Source organism: Pristis pectinata, chromosome 40 (genome assembly GCF_009764475.1).
Source record: "Pristis pectinata isolate sPriPec2 chromosome 40, sPriPec2.1.pri, whole genome shotgun sequence".
NCBI classification, from domain to species: Eukaryota; Metazoa; Chordata; class Chondrichthyes; order Rhinopristiformes; family Pristidae; genus Pristis; species Pristis pectinata.
In genome coordinates, this window is record NC_067443.1 from 8174293 (window position 1) to 8193960 (window position 19668).

The 19668-nt window shown below is 54.8% G+C and overlaps 1 protein-coding gene across 13 annotated transcripts; it reads right to left on the reverse strand.

Moving 5' to 3' along the window:
* Nucleotides 1–3675: 3675 nt before the first annotated feature.
* Nucleotides 3676–17985, reverse strand: ercc6l (excision repair cross-complementation group 6-like). Of its 13 annotated transcripts, XM_052045955.1 has the most exons (10): nucleotides 17403–17985; nucleotides 14704–15945; nucleotides 10916–11311; nucleotides 9193–9309; nucleotides 8622–8732; nucleotides 8049–8159; nucleotides 7433–7546; nucleotides 6855–6965; nucleotides 6228–6341; nucleotides 3676–3814 (listed from the first exon to the last, which is right to left on the reverse strand). In XM_052045955.1, exons 1-10 carry the CDS (start codon nucleotides 17962–17964, stop codon nucleotides 3759–3761), a joined length of 2934 nt encoding a protein of 977 aa, XP_051901915.1. In that variant the 5' UTR covers nucleotides 17965–17985; the 3' UTR covers nucleotides 3676–3758. The 13 variants fall into 13 exon arrangements, with proteins under 13 accessions (XP_051901915.1, XP_051901917.1, XP_051901916.1 ...); XM_052045957.1 differs by lacking the exon at nucleotides 8622–8732; XM_052045956.1 differs by lacking the exon at nucleotides 8049–8159.
* Nucleotides 17986–19668: the final 1683 nt, after the last annotated feature.

Genomic DNA, 19668 nt, shown 5'->3' on the forward strand with positions numbered 1-19668 from the left:
TTGAAGAAAGAATCTCTCCCCTCGCTCCTTAAACCCATGCCTAGTTCTTAATTCCCCAACCCTGGGAAACAGACCCGAGTGCATTCACCCTGCCTATGCCCTCGTGATTTTATCCACCTCTCTAAAGGTCACCTCAGGTCTCCCACACTTCAGCAAAAAGTCCCACTCTGCTCAACCTCTCTCCCTCCCTCAAGTCTCCTCTGCATCCTTTCCCTCATGGCCAATGAAATCTTTTCCTACACCCTCTCATTAATTGACAGGTTAATCTCTGCCTCAACTTCACACCTCTCTGGGTTAGAAATTCCTCATCATAAATAGGCCACCCCTCATTCTGAAGCTGTGCCCACTGGCTCTGGAGACCCACACGTGGGGAAAACCTCTCAGCATTCACACCATCGCTCATTTTTGGTCTTTTGTTTGAATATTAAAAGAATGAGGTAAACTATTGGCTCAAGCTGTCCTGGAATTATCCCAGTTTACCCTCCCAGCATAGCACTCAGTGCAGGTATATCCACTACATGCCAAGGCAATCTGCACACACTGTTCCAGGTGCAGTCAAACATTGCACGACTCAGAATGAATGCCAACTTTCTGTGAGCCTTTCTTAATTACTTGCATCCCCCACACACTAACTTGTTTTGTGAATCCCCAAATCATTTTAACTGCAACATTTTGTCAGTTTACTGCATTGACTCTCCCTTTACATTTAGAATATTGAGAGCAGTTTTGGGCACCATACCCAAGGTAAGACGTGCTGGCCCTGGAGAGGGTCCAGAGGAGGATCATGGGAATGATCCCCGGAAGGAAAGGGTTAACGTATGAGGAGCATTTGATGTCTCTGGGCCTGTACTCAGAGTTCAGAAGGATAAGGGGGAATTGCATTGAAACCAACTGGATACTGAAAGGCCTGGATAGAGTGGACGTGGAGAGGATGTTTCCATCAGTGGGAGAGTCTGGGATCTGAGGGCACAGCCTCAGAATAAAGGGACATCCCTTTAGAACTGAGATGAGGAATTCTTCAACCAGATGGTTGTGAATCTGTGGGATTTGTCGTCACAGAGGGCTGTGAAGGCCAAGTCACGGGTGTGTTTAAGGCAGAGATCGACAGGTTCTGGATTAAGGGTCAAGGGAAGAAAGCAGGAGAATGATTGCATGGCGGAGCCGACTCGACAGGCTGAATCACCTAGTTCTGCTCCTATATCTTATGGATAATGGGCTCCGGCAGACAGACCAAGTCCAGACGTGACTGAATGTCCACAGCAGAAATTTAATGGAGCATGGTGACTCATTGCAACTGCTCTCTGCACATCTATTACTTCGATTGTAAGCGTTATTTACCGGATCCCCTGGACTCCGCAGTGACTGCAGCTCGGTAAACTACCAGCCCAAGCCTGCTGTAACCCAATCAACAGTCATGCTGCACAGTGATTTTGCAACAGAGCCAGTTAACCTTAGATCTTCTGCAAAGTTGCATTTTATTTTCAATCTCAAGATTATCAAAATAGCATTAGAGTATAAACATTTACAAAATACACAGTTACTCCAAGGGCAATCCGACAAAGCCATCAAATTCAAATGCTCCCCCTAACTGAGGGCAGAGACTTGAACTAAACAAACTAACCTCCTTGTGAGAACAAGAGGACTGGAAGCAGAGCCTGGCGTCAGCACATGCTCGGGCCACACGGTTACCACCGAAGCCGCTGACCGCGCCAAATGTCTGGAGCAGATGATCAATGTGTTGCAGAAGGTCATCCCACCTCTTGCTCACTCTCCAGTGGGCTGGCAGAGGACTTAACTCGGTCAGAAGCAGCAGGCTCCAGACACTTGCAATAGTACACAATCCTTCAAGAGCTGGCAGTGTTAAAGAGAAAGTAGTACAGAAAGATGGTTGGCAAATGCCCCAGAGAGTGAGCAAGCTTGAGACAGATGGGGGGGGGGGGGGGGGGGGGGGGGGGGGGGGGGGGGGGGGGGGGGGGGGGGGGGGGGGGGGGGTGGGGAGAGAGAGAGACAGAGTCCAGTAGAGATGAGAAAGTAGATAAACTCAAATCCAAAATAAGCCTGCACCTTGGCAAACTGACACAGTAGGTGTCCTTCGTCACAGGAAAGGGTTGGAAATCCAGCTCTGGTCAGAATTCTGGTGTTTCCAGCGCAGACAGACAGAATGAGCCCAACACTCTGGCAGTACAGGAGGAGCCCCCTCCCCACCCTCACCTCCTGTCCAGCTGCCGGTACAGTTTTGATGGTGATTAACTGCACCTCGGGGTCACCCTCTTGATATCCAGAGCCTGAAGCATGCAGCCCAAAGCTGCGTTCAACTCCCCCAGCTCCATCTGCTCTCTCCCGCGTTTCACCAGCCTCTCGTATTCCCCCAGTAGGGGCTCTGCATTGGTGCCCGTCACGGGGGGGGCCAGTACCCAGGTCAGGGGGCTCCTCCACCAGGGTCTCGTGTTGCCTCACTGGGGCCTGCGCTTCACTGGGGGGGGCCAGTAATCTGGCTTGGGAAGCTCCTGCACCAGGCTCTTGTGTTGCCTCACTGGGGGCTCTGCTTCACTGGGGGGGGGGGGGCCAGTAGCCGGGTCGGGGGGCTCCTGCACCAGGCTCCCACATTCCCCCAGCAGGAGCTCTGCTGACACAGTTCCAGGGCACAGCCCGTGAGCTCCTGCATCAGGCTGTTGAGCGAGGGCCCCGAGGAGCCGCTGCCTTCGCTGGGGTACAGCTCAGCAAGCTGCCGCAGCAGGCTGTCACAGTCGTCCAGTGGGAGCTGCAGGGAGCCTGCCCCGTCGCTTGCAGCACCAGTCGACAGGCCGGTGAGGCCCCTGTATCACGCTCTCCAGATCCTCCAGGCTCCCGTCTCCCCCCCCGGGGGGGGTCTGCAGACTCTGCCACCTCCCCAGCGGCCAGGGCAGGAAGCTGTTCCACTGCTTTCGCAAAAGCTTCCGCCTGCTCGTTGGAAGCGAGCTCAGGGTTGAAGGTCTCGCTCCCCGTCTCCTCCTCACTGACTGTGGCGGATGCCGGGGGCTCCGGGTCCCTGCTGCTCATGTCTGGCACCTCCCGGGTGCACTCGCCCCTCGGCGGCCCCCCGCCCTCTCCCTCCTCGTCCTCAGACACGTCCTCTATCTCGTCGATGACTGACCTGACCAGCGAGCGCCTGGAGGAGAATGAATAGCTGGAACTGGCATTGGGTAGGGCGAAGGGGGGCAGGTTTAACCCTTTGGGTGTCGAGGGCAGCGGCTGGGTCCAAAGCCTCCAGTGCCAGACCGGCTGCAGGAAGTACCGGGAGCCCTTCGGTTTGCTCTTCGTCATCGCTGTTGATCACTCTGAGCCTGCGCTTCCTCGAGAACGCAACAACGGGGGACTCTCTTCCCAGGCTGTCAGAGGTGCTCTGCTGAGCACGCCACCTCCTCTGGCTGGGAGTCCACTACACCCTCATCCTCCATGGTGTCCTCCAGCACCAGCTGAAAGTCGGACTGAAGCAGGGTTCTGTAGGTGTGAGAGCCCAGCTCCGAGAATGCCTCGTCCTGGCCGTCGGGGGCCCATCCCCTGAAAAGGGGTCTGTGGGATCCAGGGATAGCTCAGCTGTCCGGAGGCCGGGGTCCCAAAACATAAAGTCACTACCTCTCTGTGCCCCGGTGGGTACCGGGCACAAACACCACACTGTCATCCCGATTTCCTGAGCCCACCGGCAGATCAGCAAACCTATGGCTCAGGTTGGACACCTTGCTGTCTGTCCTCCCTGTCACTGGGCAGCTGCGTCAAGTCTATGGGGGTGGGGTCTCTCTGGAATCCAGCTTTGGAATGGCGCCATCTTCTCTGTCTGCAGGTAGAAAACAAAGCCCAGCATGAGTGCCTGAGGAAGACAGACCATGGTCAAACTGTGTCTCCGGGGAGCACGGTTACTGGAGAACCCCAGAGTTAGAACATAGAAACACTACAGCACAGTACAAGCCCTTGTGTTGTGCCAACATTTTATCCTGCTCTAAGATCTATCTAACCCTTTCCTCCTACATAGCCCTCCATTTCTCTATCATTCATGTGTCTATCTAAGAGTCTCTGAAATGTCCCCACAACCTCTGCCGGCAGTGCGTTCCACACCCCACCACTCTCTGTGTAAAAAAACTTACCCCTGACACCTTCCTCCAATCACTTTAAAATTATGCCCCCTCGTGTGAGCCATTGTCGCCCTGGGAAAGTCTCTGACTGTCAAGGGGATGAGAATGGCTGAACGGTTAAACCACTACTTCCGCTGCCTTCATAGATGGGGATAACTTTCCAGCACTGCAGCAAACCAGGAGTTTAAGAAACAGGATTAGAGGAAATGTTAGTTAAAATGTGCTAAATAATGGGAGTGATGGCTGTCAAATCCGCACTCTGAAGCACCAAGTGCTAGTCCTAATCTTCCAAAATTCTGAATCAGATTATCACTGTCTCATACCACGTAATTTGTTGGTTTGCAGCAGCAGTACAGTGCAAAGACAAAGTTAGTTTAATTGCAAAATATCCATCTACCGATTCCAGAACAGACGAAGGAGGCAAATTATTTGAAGGGGAATGAAGACAGGGAACTATTGTTATTCTGATGTCAGAGGGAGGAAATATTATGTAGGATGGTAAAACAGGTGCTTAAAGTGAATGGGATTAAACAAGGTAAACGTGGGTTTATGAAAGGGAAACTGTTTGACAAACCTACAAGGTAGTTCTTTCAATGGGCAGAATACAGGAGAACCAGGTAATAAAAAGTCCCATGGGTGTATTGTGCACGATATTAATGGGGCTGGGGATAACATAGATGGAAAATTGGTTGACAGATGGGAAACAGAGGAATGAGTGGGTCTCATTCAGGGTGGGGGAGTAACCGGTGGGGATCAGTGATTGGGCCCAACTATGTACAATATTAGAAGGGAACCAGATGCATCATCTCTCAGCATGCCAGCGACACATGACTGGGTGGGACAGAGCTGAGGGAACACAGAAAACAAGGCCACAGACTAATGGGCAGGTGGGTAAACAAGTTGCCCATATCAGCAGAGAAACAGCTCGTGAAATGAGATAGAAATGTGAACGCGAAGACATCTGGCTTCCCTTGTACACCAGTCACTGAAAGCAAACACTTGGGTCCAGCTAAGGAAGCCATTGGTACGCTGGCCTTCATCAGAGATCGAGTAGAGGAGTAACCATGTCTTACTGCGATCATACAGGGTGTTGGTGAGACCAGACCTGGAGTAGGCTAAGGATGTGACTGCAACAGACGGGGCTGAGGAGATTCACCAGGATTGGAGGGCTTCAGTGATGGGGAGAGATCGGACAGGCTGAGCTTGTTTCCCTGGAGTGGAGGCAGCTGAGGTGGGGGGGGGGGGGGGTGTGGTTGCGTGGGTGACCTGAGGGTAGACAGTCAAAATCCTTTTCCCGTGGCAGGGGGATCAAAAACAAGAGGGGCATAGGTTTAAGGTGAGAGGAAGGGGTTTTAAAGGGGATCTGAGGGGGAGGTTTTATCCACAGTGGTTGGTATCTGGTACACTGCCAGAGGTACTGGAACCAGAATACAAATCACTACATTCAGAGGCATTTAAACAGGTAAGGCATAGAAGATACAGTCCTAATGGGACTAGTGTAGATAGGCGAGGGTTGGCACGGAGGTGTGGGCCGAAAGGCCTGTTTCTGTGCTGTATGACTATTGCAGGAGAGCAAAGGAGAACAGTTTTCCTGGGATGGTAGCACCATGGTCCTCTGGGCTGTCTTCGGTGGAATTTACAATGAGAGAGGATTTCACTGAACCACCTAAATCCACGCAGGGCTGCAGAAGGTGGGGTTTGCACCAGGGATTACTGACAACAGGCTGGGCCATTTAGGACTGAGGAGAAATTTCTTCACACACCAAGGATGGTGAACCACTGGAATCATCCACACTGGAGATCCATGAAGGCTTGCTCCTTGTTCATTCAAACTGAGCAGCAGGTTCTCCAGCCTCTGTCTCGCTCAACGTTGACGCCATCAGCCACTTCCACCTCGTCCTCCTGCAGATGGAAGCAGGGAATTGGAGGTGGAGTGTTAGACTCCAAGGGACAGTGGGCAATCCTGCCCTGCAGGATCCAGGAACAGCTCACCAGGTGAGAGAGGGTCCCGTGTGGGGGGATTCCCCACCACCCTGCACCATGGTACCAGTGTCACTGGGCACAAACATCACCCATTCATCCTGCTCCCCGAGCCCACTGGCGGCTCAGCTAACTCACAGCTCAGGTTGGACACCTCGTCCTCCGTCTCCCTGTCGCTGGGCAGCTCCGTCAAGTCTATGGGGGGTGGGGTCTCTCCGGAATCCAACTCTGGGATGGCGCCGCCTCCTCTGTCTGCAGGTAGAAAACAAAAGACCCAGCATGAGACGGACACACGACAGTCAATCTGCCTCTCCAGGGAACACGGTTACTGGAGAGTCCCCGAGTTAGAGGGGACGAGAATGGCTGAGCAGTTAAACCACTTCTTTGGTTGCTTTCACTGACGGGGTTAACTTGCCAGCAACCAAGAGTTTAGGAAGCAGCATTAGAGGAAATTATTAATTAAAAAACATGCCAAGAACAATGGGAGTGCAGGCTGATAAATCCCCAGGAGCTGATAATCCCACCTTGTCCTCCCCCAGACGGAAGCTGGGAATTGGAGGTGGGAGTGTTACACTCCAAGGGGTGGGGTGTCAATCATGCCTCGGACACCCTGCCCTGTAGGATCCTGCGACAGCTCACCAGGTGAGAGGAGGGTCCCGTGTGAGGGATTCCCCACCACCCTGCACCACAGTACCAGTGTCACCAGGTACAAACATCACCCGTTCATCCTGCTCCCCGAGCCCACTGGCATCTCAGCTAACTCACAGCTCAGGTTGGACACCTCATCCTCTGTCTTCCTGTCGCTGGGCAGCTGCATCAAGTCTATGGGGGGTGGGGTCTCTCCGGAATCCAGCTCTGGGATGCCCCCTTCTCTGTCTGCGGGTAGAAAACAAAGACCCAGCATGAGATGGACACACGGCAGTCAAACTGCCTCTCCACTGGAGAAGACCCAAGTTAGAGGGGACGAGGACTCTGAGCAATCTTTGGTTGCTTTCACCGACGGGGATAACTTGCCAGCAAACGAAGAGTTTAGGAAACAGCATTAGAGAAAGTTATTAATTAAAAATGTGCCAGGAAATGATGAGACTGCAGGTTGATAAATTCCCAGGGGCTGATAATCCCACCTTGTCCTCCCCCAGACGGAAGCTGGGAGTGTTACACTCCAAGGGGTGGCGTGTCAATCCTGCCCTAGACACCTTGGCCTGTAGGATCCTGGGACAGCTCACCAGGTGAGAGGAGGGTCCCGTGTGAGGGATTCCCCACCACTCTGCACTATGGTACCAGTGTCACCGGGTACAAACATCATCCTGCTCCCGAGCCAACCAGTGGCTCGGCTAACTCACAGCTCAGGTTGGACACCTCGTCCTCCGTCTCCCTGTCGCTGGGCAGCTGCATCAAGTCTATGGGGGGTGGGGTCTCTCCGGAATCCGGCTCTGGGATGGCGCTGCCTCCTCTGTCTGCAGGTAGAAAAAGACCCAGCATGAGACAGACACACGGCAGTCAATCTGCCTCTCCAGGGAGCACGGTTACTGGAGAACCCCCAAGTTAGAGGGGATGAGAATGGCTGAGCAGTTAAACCACTTCTTTGGCTGCTTTCACCAATGGGGATAACTTGCCAGCACACCAAGAGTTTAAGAAACAGCATTAGAGGAAATTATTAATCAAAAGCGTGCCAAGAAACAATGGGAGTGCAGGCTGATAAAGCCCCAGGGGTTGATAATCCCACCTTGTCCTCCCCCAGATGGAACCAGATAGAAACAGGGACTGGGGGTGGGAGTGTTACACTCCCGGGGCAGTGAGCAATCCTTCCCTGTAGGATCCTGGGACAGCTCAGCAGGTGAGAGGAGGGTCCCGTGTGAGGGATTCCCCACCACCCTGCACCATGATACCAGTGTCACCAGGCACAAATATCACCCGTTCATCCTGCTCCCGAGCCCACCGGTGGCTCGGCTAACTCACAGCTCAGGTTGGACACCTCGTCCTCCGTCTCCCTGTCGCTGGGCAGCTCCGTCAAGTCTATGGGGGGTGGGGTCTCTCCGGAATCCAGCTCTGGGACGCCCTCTTCTCTGTCTGTGGGTAGAAAACAAAGACCCAGCATGAGATGGACACACGGCAGTCAAACTGCCTCTCCACTGGAGAACCCCCGAGTTAGAGGGGACGAGAACTCTGAGCAATCTTTGGTTGCTTTCACTGATGGGGATAACTTACCAGCAAACCAAGAGTTTAGGAAACAGCATTAGAGGAAATTATTAATTAAAAACGTGCCAAGAAACAATGGGAGTGCAGGCTGATAAATCCCCAGGGGCCAATGATCCCACCTTGTCCTCCCCAGACAGAAGCTGGGAGTGTTACACTCCAAGGGGTGGCGTGTCAATCCTGCCCTAGACACCTTGGCCTGTAGGATCCTGGGACAGCTCACCAGGTAAGAGGACGGTCCTGTGTGAGGGATTCCCCACCACGGTACCAGTGTCACTGGGCACAAACATCACCGTCATCCTGCTCCTGAGCCCACCAATGGCTCAGCTAACTCACAGCTCAGGTTGGACACCTCGTCCTCCGTCTCCCTGTCGCTGGGCAGCTCCGTCAAGTCTATGGGGGGTGGGGTCTCTCCGGAATCCGGCTCTGGGATGCCCTCTTCTCTGTCTGTGGGTAGAAAACAAAGACCCAGCATGAGATGGACACACGGCAGTCAAACTGCCTCTCCACTGGAGAACCCCCAAGTTAGAGGGGACGAGAACTCTGAGCAATCTTTGGTTGCTTTCACTGATGGGGATAACTTGCCATCAAACCAAGAGTTTAGGAAACAGCATTAGAGGAAATTATTAATTAAAAACGTGCCAAGAAACAATGGGAGTGCAGGTTGATAAATCCCCAGGGGCCGATGATCCACCTTGTCCTCCCAGACGGAAGCTGGGAGTGTTACACTCCAAGGGGTGGTGTGTCAATCCTGCCCTAGACACCTTGGCCTGTAGGATCCTGGGACAGCTCACCAGGTAAGAGGAGGGTCCCGTGTGAGGGATTCCCCACCATGGTACCAGTGTCACTGGGCACAAACATCACCGTCATCCTGCTCCTGAGCCCACCAATGGCTCAGCTAACTCACAGCTCAGGTTGGACACCTCGTCCTCCATCTCCCTGTCGCTGGGCAGCTCCGTCAAGTCTATGGGGGGTGGGGTCTCTCCAGAATCCAGCTCTGGGTTGGTTCTTCCTCGTCCTCTACCTGCAGAGAGGAAGATAAAAGAGCCAGCTTGAGAAACGTGGTCAAGCTGCCTCGCCGGGCAGCACCTGGAGACCTGTGAGGAAATTTGTCCTGTCCTTTGAGGAAGATCTGCCACATAGATTTAGAGGGATTTGGGCCAAACTCAGGCAAATGGGACAAGCTTAGTTAGGTAACTTGGTTGATATGGACGAGTTGGACCAAGGAGCCCATTTCAGTGTTGTGTAGCTCTGTATCTAAAGCACCTTCCACATGATCTCAAGCACTTTACGGAGAGTGAAGCTGCATTTGACATTACCTTCAATGTAATGTAGAAAACATCCAGTTCAATCCTGACTTTTCATTATTTAAGGAGACCAGAGACAACTCTTGGCCCAAAGCAGCTCCAGGGAGGGAACCTCTGCATTCCGAGGGAGCAGATAGAGCCTTGGTTTGACACCACCCACTGCTGAGTGCCGCGGTCTGCCGCACCTGCATGGGGTGCATTGGTCTGAGTCGTGTTCTCAAATCCACAGGAAGGTAACTTCAACCTGTGGCGGCCCCAGAGCAGGCTTCCCCTCCGCGGTCTGACATCGACAGCCTGCAGACACATGCCTGTTTCTGGGGCAAGCCATGCAGTCAGTCTTACAGGACTGCAACAGACCCTTCGGCCAACTGGTCCATGCTGACCTGAGCCAGTCCCATTTGCCTGCATTTGGCCCACATCCCTCTGAACTTTCCTATCCATGCACCTCTCCAAGTGCCTTTTAAATGTTATTGTACCTGCCTCACCCACTTCCTCTGGCAGCTCGTTCCATGTGTGAAGTTGTCCTTCAGGTCCCCTTTAAACCTGTCTCCTCTCACCTTAAACCAATGTCCTCCAGTTGATGGTTCCCTTTCCCTGGGAAAAAGACAGTGCACATTCACCCCATCTACACCCCTCATGACATCTATGCCTCTAGAAAGGTCACCTCAAGTCTCAAACTCCAAGGAATAAAATCCTAGCCTGCCCAACTTCTCCCTGTAACTCAGGCTCTAGAGTGCTGGCAACGTTTCCGTAAATCTGTAGTACCCACTAGTGCAGGAAGGAGATTTTGTTGAAACAAAATTCAGCCTGGATGCAGGGAGGAAGTTTCCCCAAGACTGGGGTCCAGAACCAGGGGTGAGTGTCAGGATACAGAGCCAGCCAGCAGACAACCCTTAACAAGAAAGGAACCCAGAGCTTTGGGCACAACTAGGGCCAGGACACGACTGGACGCCCCATCCTCCCCACCATGAGGTCAAGTAAGGCAGATCCCCTCCACTGGTCATAGGAAGAGTCAGAGCAATACAGCACAGATACAGGCCCTTCAGCCCAACCAGTCCATGCCGACCAGTGCCCATCCAGCTAGTCCCAATTTCCTGTGTTCGGCCCATACCCTCTTCTCCATGTCCCTATCCAAGTGCTTCTTAAGTGATACTGTTGTACCTGTCTCACCCACTTCCTCTGGCACCTCATTCCATAGACTCACCACCATCTGGGTGGGGATAAAAGTTTCCCCTCAGGCCCCGTTTAAATCTTTCTCCTCTCACCCCAAACCTATGCCCCGGAGTTTTGGAGGTTGAGGAAGGAGCCCAGAGACCAGCCTACCCTTGAGGACCAGAGGGCTCGGAGGTACATCCAGCCAGCCCGGCTCCCTCTGTGACTGCGACCCCACTGCCACCAGCTCTTGCGCCAGCTGCACTCGCTCCTGGATGTACTGCTGCGAGGCGGGGTCGCTGACTCGGTTCTCCTCGTCCGGCGCCACATCCTGTGAATGGACGAGGTTGTGGTGTGTCACGCCGAACATGGGCAGGCCGTGCAGGAAGGCGATGTGCTGCCCCAGTTCCGCGTCCATCTCCCGCTGGCTGGCGTGCACAGTCTGCAGCTGCCTCTGCGTGCTCGAGTACCTGGTGTCCTCCAGCACGAACAGTTCCCTCAGCTCTTGTCTGCTGAAGTATCGGAAGGGATTCTTCCTCTCCCCGACTGACTGGCGGATCAGGGAATCTGCCAGGGACAGAGGGGGAGGTTACAGGCACTTCCAATCATTACAGGTAGCACTCCACAGCAACGCCACAGCTCCCCACACCCAACAGTGCCAACCGCCTACCCCACAGAGGGCTGCTTTCCACCCAGAGTTGGGGTCTTATAGCATAAAAACCAACTGGTCCCTGCTGACCAAGATTCCCATCAAAGCTAGCCCCATTTACCTACTTAACATTTCCTATCCATGTGCCTGTCCAAGTACCTTTTAAATGTTAAGGTACCCATCTCAAACACTTCCTCTGGCAGCTCATCCCACACACCCACCACCCTCTGGGTGAAAAAGTTGTCCCTCAGGTTCCTAAGCAGATGCTATGTTGGTGCCGGAAGTGTGGCGACACTTGAGGGCTGCCACCAGAACACCCTACACAGAAGATGCATTTCGCTGTGTGTTTCGATGTACAGGTGACTAATAAAGGTATCTTATCTTATTAAATTTCTCCCCTCTCACCCTAAACCCATGCCCTCTAGTTCTTGATTCCTCATCCCTGGGAAAAAGACTGTGCCCACTGACCCTAAGCCCCACATGATTTTTTACACCTCTATAAGGTCACCCCTCATTCTCCTACGCTCCAATGGAAAAATGTCCCAACCTGCTCAACCTCTCTCCATAGCTCAGAGAAATGGCCAAAAACTGCCAGCCTCACCAGTCATTCCCATGTCAGTCGGGAAGTTAACGAGTACAAAGCTTTGCACTTTGCCTGGATTGCAGGAAAGACTGGAGCCAAGGGATGATCGAAAGGTATATAGATGACTTTATAAATTTTATAAATGACTTGAATGAGGATGTGGAGGGGTGGGTTAGTAAGTTTGATGATAAAGGTTGGTGGTGTTGTGGATAGTGTAGAAGGTTGCTGTAGGTTACAACAGGACATTGATAGGATGCAGAGCTGGGCTGAGAAGTGGCAGATGGAGTTCAACCTGGAAAAGTGTGAAGTGATACACTTTGGGACATCGAATTTGAAGGCAGAATACAAGGTTAATGGCAGGACTCTGAGCAGTGTGGGAGAACAGAGGGATCTTGGGGTCCACATCCAGGGATTCCTCAAGGTTGCCGTGCAGGTCGATAGGGTTGTTAAGAAGGTGTATGGTGTGCTGGCCTTCATTAGTCAGGGCATTGAGTTCAAGAGCTGCGAGGTAATGTTGCAGCTCTATAAAACTCTGGTTAGACCACACTTGGGAGTATTGTGTTCATTTCTGCTCACCTCATTACAGGAATGATGTGGAAGTTTTAGAGAGGGTGCAGAGGAGACTTACCAGGATGCTGCCTGCATTGGAGAGCATGTCTTATGAGGATAGGTTGAGCAAGCTAGGGCTTCTCTCTTTGGAGAGGAGGATGAGAGGTGATTTGAAAGAGGTGTACAAGATAAGAGGCATAGATCAAGTGGCCAGTCAGAGACATTTTCCCCAGGGCACTTTTAAGGTGATTGGAAGAAGGTATGGGGGAATGTTACACAGAGTGGTGGGTGTGTGGAACGCACTGCCGACAGAGGTTGTGGGGGAAGATACATTAGGAACATTTAAGAGACCCTTAGATAGGCACATGAATGATAGAAAAATGGAGGGGGGTTAGATAGATCTTAGAACAGGATAAAATGCTGGCACAACATCGTGGGCCGAAGGGCCTGTACTGTGCTGGAATGTTCCATGTTCTAAAGTGGAGGGAAACATATGGTAGATGTAAAAATCTTTTACCCACAATAGGGCAGAGGTTTAAGGTGGGAGGTGAGAAGTTTAGACAGGATCCAAGGGGGAATTTACCCCCCCCCCCCACATGGTTGGAGTCTGGAACGTGCTGCCTGGTGTTGGTGGATACAAGCACTCTCAAGACATTTAAGCATCCAGACAAGTACTTGAATGGCCAAGGAATAGAAGGCAACTAACCCAATGTGGGTGAATGGGATTGATGTAGGTAGGTACAATGGGTAAGCATGGACACAATGGGCTGAAGGGCCCCTTTCTGTGCTGTACTACTTGTTTAACCTCCCCTACCATATCGAGGGGCAGATTACACGCAGGAGATTGAGAACACAAGGCTGCAGGAACCTCTCCGCACAAGGAGTTGTCAGGCTATGGGGCTCACCTCTGCACTGGAGGCTGAGGCAAAGTCAGAGTATGCAGGATCTGGTTTAGTAATGGAGTGGGAGAGGGGTAGATTGGGAGGACGCTTTCAGGCAGACCTGCTTCTCTCTCTGTAGATGCTGCCCGTCCCACCGAGATTGCCAACATTTTGTTTTCATTTCAGGTTCCGAGCATCTGTTGGTTTTTTGTTTCCAGACATTTTGCCACTCTGGAGACAAGAGACTGCAGATGCTGTAACCTGGAGCACCAAACAAAATCCTGGAGGAACTCAGCAGATCGGGCAGCATCTGTGGTCAGGCCGCACTTGGAGGGTTGTGTGCAGTTCTGGTCGCCCCGTTACAGGAAGGACATTGAGGCTTTGGAGAGGGTGCAGAAGAGGTTCACCAGGATGCTGCCTGGATTAGAGGGCATGAACTATAAGGAGAGGTTGGACAGACTTGGGTTGTTTTCTCTGGAGCAGTGGAGGCTCAGGGGAGACCTGATAGAGGTTTATAAGATTATGAGAGGCATAGATAGACAGTCAGAATCTTTTCCCCCACAATAGGAATGTTGGATACCAGAGGGCATGCATTTAAGGTGAGAGGGGGAAAGTTGAAAGATGTGCAGGGCAAGTTATTTTTCCACATTCAGGGCAGTGGAGGCACACCACCGGGGAGGTGGATACAATAGTGGCATTCAAGAGGCTTTTAGATAGGAACACAAACTATGCAGGAAGTGGAGGGATATGGATCATGTGCAGGCAGAAGGGATTAGTTTAATTTGGCATCATGCTCAGTACAGACATGGTGGGCCGAAGGGTCTGCTCCTGTGCCATTGTGTGTTCTATCTGCACAGGGAAATGGACAGTCGATGTTTTGGGTCGAGACCCTTCCTCTGGACTGAAAGAGAAGGGGAGATAGAGGTGAGGGGAAGGGATGGGGTCAAGCGAAAGGTGGACCCAGCAGAGGAGAGGTGATTGGAAAGCTGTCCGGTTTGCCATCACCACTAGGGGGCTATTCGGGCCATCTGCTGGGTGCCCAATCCTCTGCCTCAATACCATCACATTCAAGGGCCACACCTCCTGTAGGTTTTTCTGCCTGTCAGCCGGACACGGTTCCTGGCTGGGATGGCATTGATATACTTGGTGGTCTCGCTCAGCTGGGACTTGGATCTCGTGCTCCTGCCCCTCCTGGCGCCACCCATTGACACATCACCCTCCCCCACACCACCCCCCCCCAAGCCCACCCCCTGCCTTGTCCCAAGCAGCTGCCCTCCCTGCCCCAACCAGGAATCACCTTTGAAGATCTGCCTCCTGTAGATCTTTTCCTCCACACTGCCGCAGGTGACCAGCCTATAGATCACCACGTTGGCGGTCTGCCCGATCCTGTAGGCCCTGTCCACGGCCTGGGCGTCGGTGGCGGGGTTCCAGCTGGGGTCGATGATCACCACCCGGTCGGCAGCCGTGAGGGTGAGGCCCACCCCTCCCACCTGGGTGGTGAGCAGGAAGACCGAGCAGTTGGGACGGCGCTGGAAGTTTTCCACTACCTTCTGGCGCTCTGGCAAGGCCATGGTGCCATCCATGCGGGCCAGCTGGAAGCCCCGGGTAGTGAGAACCCGCTGGATGATGTCCAGCATCTTCCTCGACTGGGAGAAGACCAGGGTCCGGTGGCCCTCCTCCTGCAGCCTCTCCAGCAGCCCCAGCAGGAAGACCAGCTTGCCCGACTCCTGCACCAGTAGCTCGTTGGAGACCTGGCGGATGTCATAGCCATCTCCAGCCTCTGTGCCCCCGCCCAGCCCCAGCTCCTCCCAGATCCTCTTGGACAGCAGCCTTGGGTGGTCACAAAGCTTCTTCAGGTTGTTGAGCTGGACCAGGGGGGAGAGCTTGGTCTGTAGCAGCTCCCGAATCAGCTCGGACGACACAAACTTCCTGTAGATCTCCTCCTGGATCTGGCTGAGGTGGATCCACACAATCAGGTCATTCTTCCTGCTCAACCACAGTATCTCACCCAAGGGTGGGGACTCCTGCCCCTCGGATTCAGTCCCCAGAAGTCCCCCCCGCATCTGAATGCCCTCCTTTGTCCGCCGCAGGAAGTAAGGCTGGATCAGTCGCATGAGGCTCTCCGAGATGCGAAGTCCCAGCGCCTTCTCCTGGGGGGTGGCATCCTTCTCCCTCGCCCTGGTGATGGGGTTCTCGTACATTGACTTGAAGGTCTTCAGGGGCCCCAGCAACGAGCCCTGGCAGGCAAAGTCAAAGAGGGTCCACATCTCCTGCAGGTTGTTCTGCACGGGGGTGCCTGTCAGCAGCACCCGGTTCTTGGCTGGTACGGCGTTGACCTGCTTGGTGGTCTTGCTCAGCTGGGACTTGATCTTGTGCGCCTCGTCCAGGACCATGTAGTCCCAGGTGAACCGCCTGCCGTCCAGGTGGGAAAGCTGGTCCAGGTTGTAGTTCACCAGCTGGTAGGTGGTGATGATCACCCCTCCTTTGCGCTGCACCCTCTCCAGGTTCCTGCTCCGCTCCACCTTTGAGCCGTGGAACGCTGGAGGAACAGGAGAAAGAGACTGTGTTAGAGACAGAGAGACTACCCGCACCAACAACGAGCTGGACAGGACTAGGGTCAGGCACCCTCCACCCACCCCATTTTACCCCACAACTCTCAGCCTCCCTTGACAAACCATTACCCCCAAACCCTAAAAAAAAAATCCACTCAACCCCTCAAGCCTGCTGCACCATTCGATATGATCACGGCTGATCTATGCTGGCCTCAATTCCTCTTGTGCCAGTTCCCCAGAGCCTTCGATTCTCAATCTTTCAAATCTCCACGTTAAATATATCCAATAATCTGACTTCAACCACCCTCAGGGGCAGAGAATTCCAGAGATTCACCACTCTGAGAAGAAATCTCTACACACCTCAGCTTTAGCGACCACCCCACTATGATTCTCCCACCGGTTAAAACAACTCAACATTTACTGTCATGACCCCCAAGGCCACCCCTTATTCTTCTAAACTCCAAGGAATACTGACCCAAACTGTTTAGGCTCCCTTGATAGGACAACCCTCCCCTGGCAACATGTCCCACGTTCCTACCACTGTGTAAAAAAACTCACCCCACACATCTCCTTTAAACTTTCCCCCTCTCGCCTTAAATGCATGTTCTGTAGTATTTGACATTTCTATACTGGGAAAAAGACTTGACTGTCTACCCTGTCTATGCTCTCATAAATTTTATAAACTTCTATCAGGTCTCCCCTCAGCCTCAGGATTTAGAGGGATCTTGATCAGATGGGTAAGTGGGCCAAGGAATGGCAAATGGCATTTAATTCAGTTAAGTGCAAGGTGTTGCATTTTGGGAAGACAAATGACTGCAAGACTTGCACAGTGAACGGTAGGGCCCTAAGTAGTGTTGTAGAATAGAGGGACCTTGGAGTACAAGTACGATTCTCTGAAAGTGGCTTTGCAAATAGACAGGGTGATGATGGCAGCTTTTGGCATGCTGGCCTTCATCAGTGAGGGCACCTGGTATAGATGTTATGTTGCAGTTGTACATGACGTTGGTGTGGCTGCATTTGGAGTATAGGGTTCCACTTTGATAAAACTGATGTAGGACAAATGCTATTAAGCTGGAAAGAGTGCAGAGCAGATTTACAAGGATGTCGCTGGGACTTAAGGGACTGAGTAATGGGGAGCGATTAAGCAGGCTGAGACGTTACTAATGGAGCGCAGGAGACTGAGGGACCTCAACCCCTCCCCACACGTCCCGCCGCCCCCTCCCCAACCCCTCCCCACACGTCCCACCGCCCCCTCCCCAACCCCTCCCCACACGTCCCGCCGCCCCCTCCCCAACCCCTCCCCACACGTCCCGCCGCCCCCTCCCCAACCCCTCCCCACACGTCCCGCCGCCCCCTCCCCAACCCCTCCCCACACGTCCCGCCGCCCCCTCCCCTCTCTCCTCCTCACACCCCTCCTCTCTGCCCTGACCACATCCCACCTCACCCTTGACTCGCAGCCCCGGCGTCCAGGTGGCGAACTCGGCCAGCCAGTTGGCCAGCAGGGAGGCGGGCATCAGCACCAGGCAGCAGTGCACCAGGCCGGCGTCGAACATGCCCGAGAGGAAGGCGAGCAGCTGCACCGTCTTGCCCAGGCCCATGTCGTCGGCCAGGATGCCGCCGCCGCGCTGCTCGGCGTACAGGCGGTGCAGGAAGGCCACGCCGCGCCGCTGGTGCGGGTGCAGCCGCTCGAAGAGCTGGCGGTAGAGGCGCAGCTCGCAGCCGTCCACCGGCACCCACTCATCCTCGTCCTCGCCCTCCTGCGCCGCCAGCGCCTCCTGTACCCGCTGCACCCGCCGCTCCAGCCGCTCGCTCGGCCGCAGCGCCAGCGCCTCGGTCAGCAGGCCGAGCGCCGCCTGCAGCTCGCCCGCCCGCGCCTGCTCCTTGGCCCGGGCCACGCACTCGCGGTACCGCTGCAGCTGCCCGGCGCTCAGGCCGCACGCCTCGGGGCTCGAGTTGCTGTCGGGCCGCCCCCGTGAGGGGGAGGAGGGGGCACCGTCAACCACCATCGCCTCCCGCCGAGCGTTCAAACCGCCAAGGCTGACGGGAAGGGGGCGTGGTTTATATTACAGCGGGGGGCGGGATCTGGACTCCGATTGGCCGTTACTCGCAGGGGCGGGGTCGGGCGTGAGGTGCTGCTGGGGAGTGACAGGGCGGCTGCCCAGTCAGACGGCATTGAACTTGGCTTCTGTCGCCGCGTGATCGGGGTCTGGTCGTTGATTGGCAGGTAGCCGCGGGGAGCGGCGTGGGCGGGACTAGTACTGAGTGACAGGGACGTGGGGAGTTACTAGGGACTTCCCAGCAGAAGGGGCGTGGCTGATGCAGCGCGTCAGCGATGGGGCGGGGTCTGGGTAGTGAATGGCAGGTCTGCGTAGCGTGGGGGCGTGGCGTGGGCGGGATTAGTGCTGGGTGACAGGGAAGCTGTCCAGTCAGGTGTGGAGGGGCGGAGCCATAGGGGTTGCGTCAGGCCTGAGCGGGGTCTAGGCGGGTAAGCTGCCATATCCAGCTGAGGGGCGGTGCCTGGGCGGTATCCTAGCAACCGGGGCATCCTGAGGCCCATCTCCAGCAGGGAACTGAGTCCAACCCACCAGAATTCCAGTGCCAGGTGGTCAGTGGGTCACAGGGTGGGACTGACTGGTGCCCGCGGTCAGTGGGTCACAGGGTAAGACTGACCGGTGCCCGTGGTCAGTGGGTCACAGGATGGGACTGACCGGTGTCTGCGGTCAGTGGGTCACAGGGTGGGACTGACTGGTGCCCTCGGTCAGTGGGTCACAGGGTGGGACTGACCGGTGTCTGTGGTCAGTGGGTCACAGGGTGGGACTGACCGGTGTCTGCGGTCAGTGGGTCACAGGGTGGGACTGACTGGTGCCCATGGTCAGTGGGTCACAGGGTGGGACTGACCGGTGTCTGCGGTCAGTGGGTCACAGGGTGGGACTGACCGGTGTCTGCGGTCAGTGGGTCACAGGGTGGGACTGACTGGTGCCCATGGTCAGTGGGTCACAGGATGGGACTGACCGGTGTCTGCGGTCAGTGGGTCACAGGGTGGGACTGACTGGTGCCCTCGGTCAGTGGGTCACAGGGTGGGACTGACTGGTGCCCTCGGTCAGTGGGTCACAGGGTGGGACTGACTGGTGCCTATGGTCAGTGGGTCACAGGGTGGGACTGACCGGTGTCTGCGGTCAGTGGGTCACAGGGTGGGACTGACCGGTGTCTGCGGTCAGTGGGTCACAGGGTGGGACTGACTGGTGCCCATGGTCAGTGGGTCACAGGGTGGGACTGACCGGTGTCTGCGGTCAGTGGGTCACAGGGTGGGACTGACCGGTGTCTGCGGTCAGTGGGTCACAGGGTGGGACTGACTGGTGCCCATGGTCAGTGGGTCACAGGGTGGGAGTGACTGGTGCCCTCGGTCAGTGGGTCACAGGGTGGGAGTGACTGGTGCCTATGGTCAGTGGGTCACAGGGTGGGACTGACTGGTGCCCTCGGTCAGTGGGTGGGTCACAGGATGGGACTGACCGGTGCCAACAGTCAGTGGGTCACAGGGTGGGACTGACCGGTGTCTGTGGTCAGTGGGTCACAGGGTGGGACTGACTGGTGCCCATGGTCAGTGGGTCACAGGGTGGGACTGACCAGTGTCCACGGTCAGTGGGTCACAGGGTGGGACTGACCGGTGCCTGCAGTCAGTGGGTCACAGGGTGAAAGCTGATTTTCAGCCA

Coding starts and splice junctions, on each gene's coding strand:
- ercc6l (XM_052045955.1), bottom strand. CDS start 17,964: ATGGTGGTTGACGGTGCCCCCTCCTCCCCCTCACGGGGGCGGCCCGAC. Junction 9,310..10,915: donor GAGCCCTCTGGTCCTCAAGG/GTAGGCTGGTCT, acceptor TCCTCTCTGCAG/GTAGAGGACGAGGAAGAACC. Junction 6,342..6,854: donor TGAGGTGTCCAACCTGAGCT/GTGAGTTAGCTG, acceptor TTCTACCTGCAG/ACAGAGGAGGCGGCGCCATC.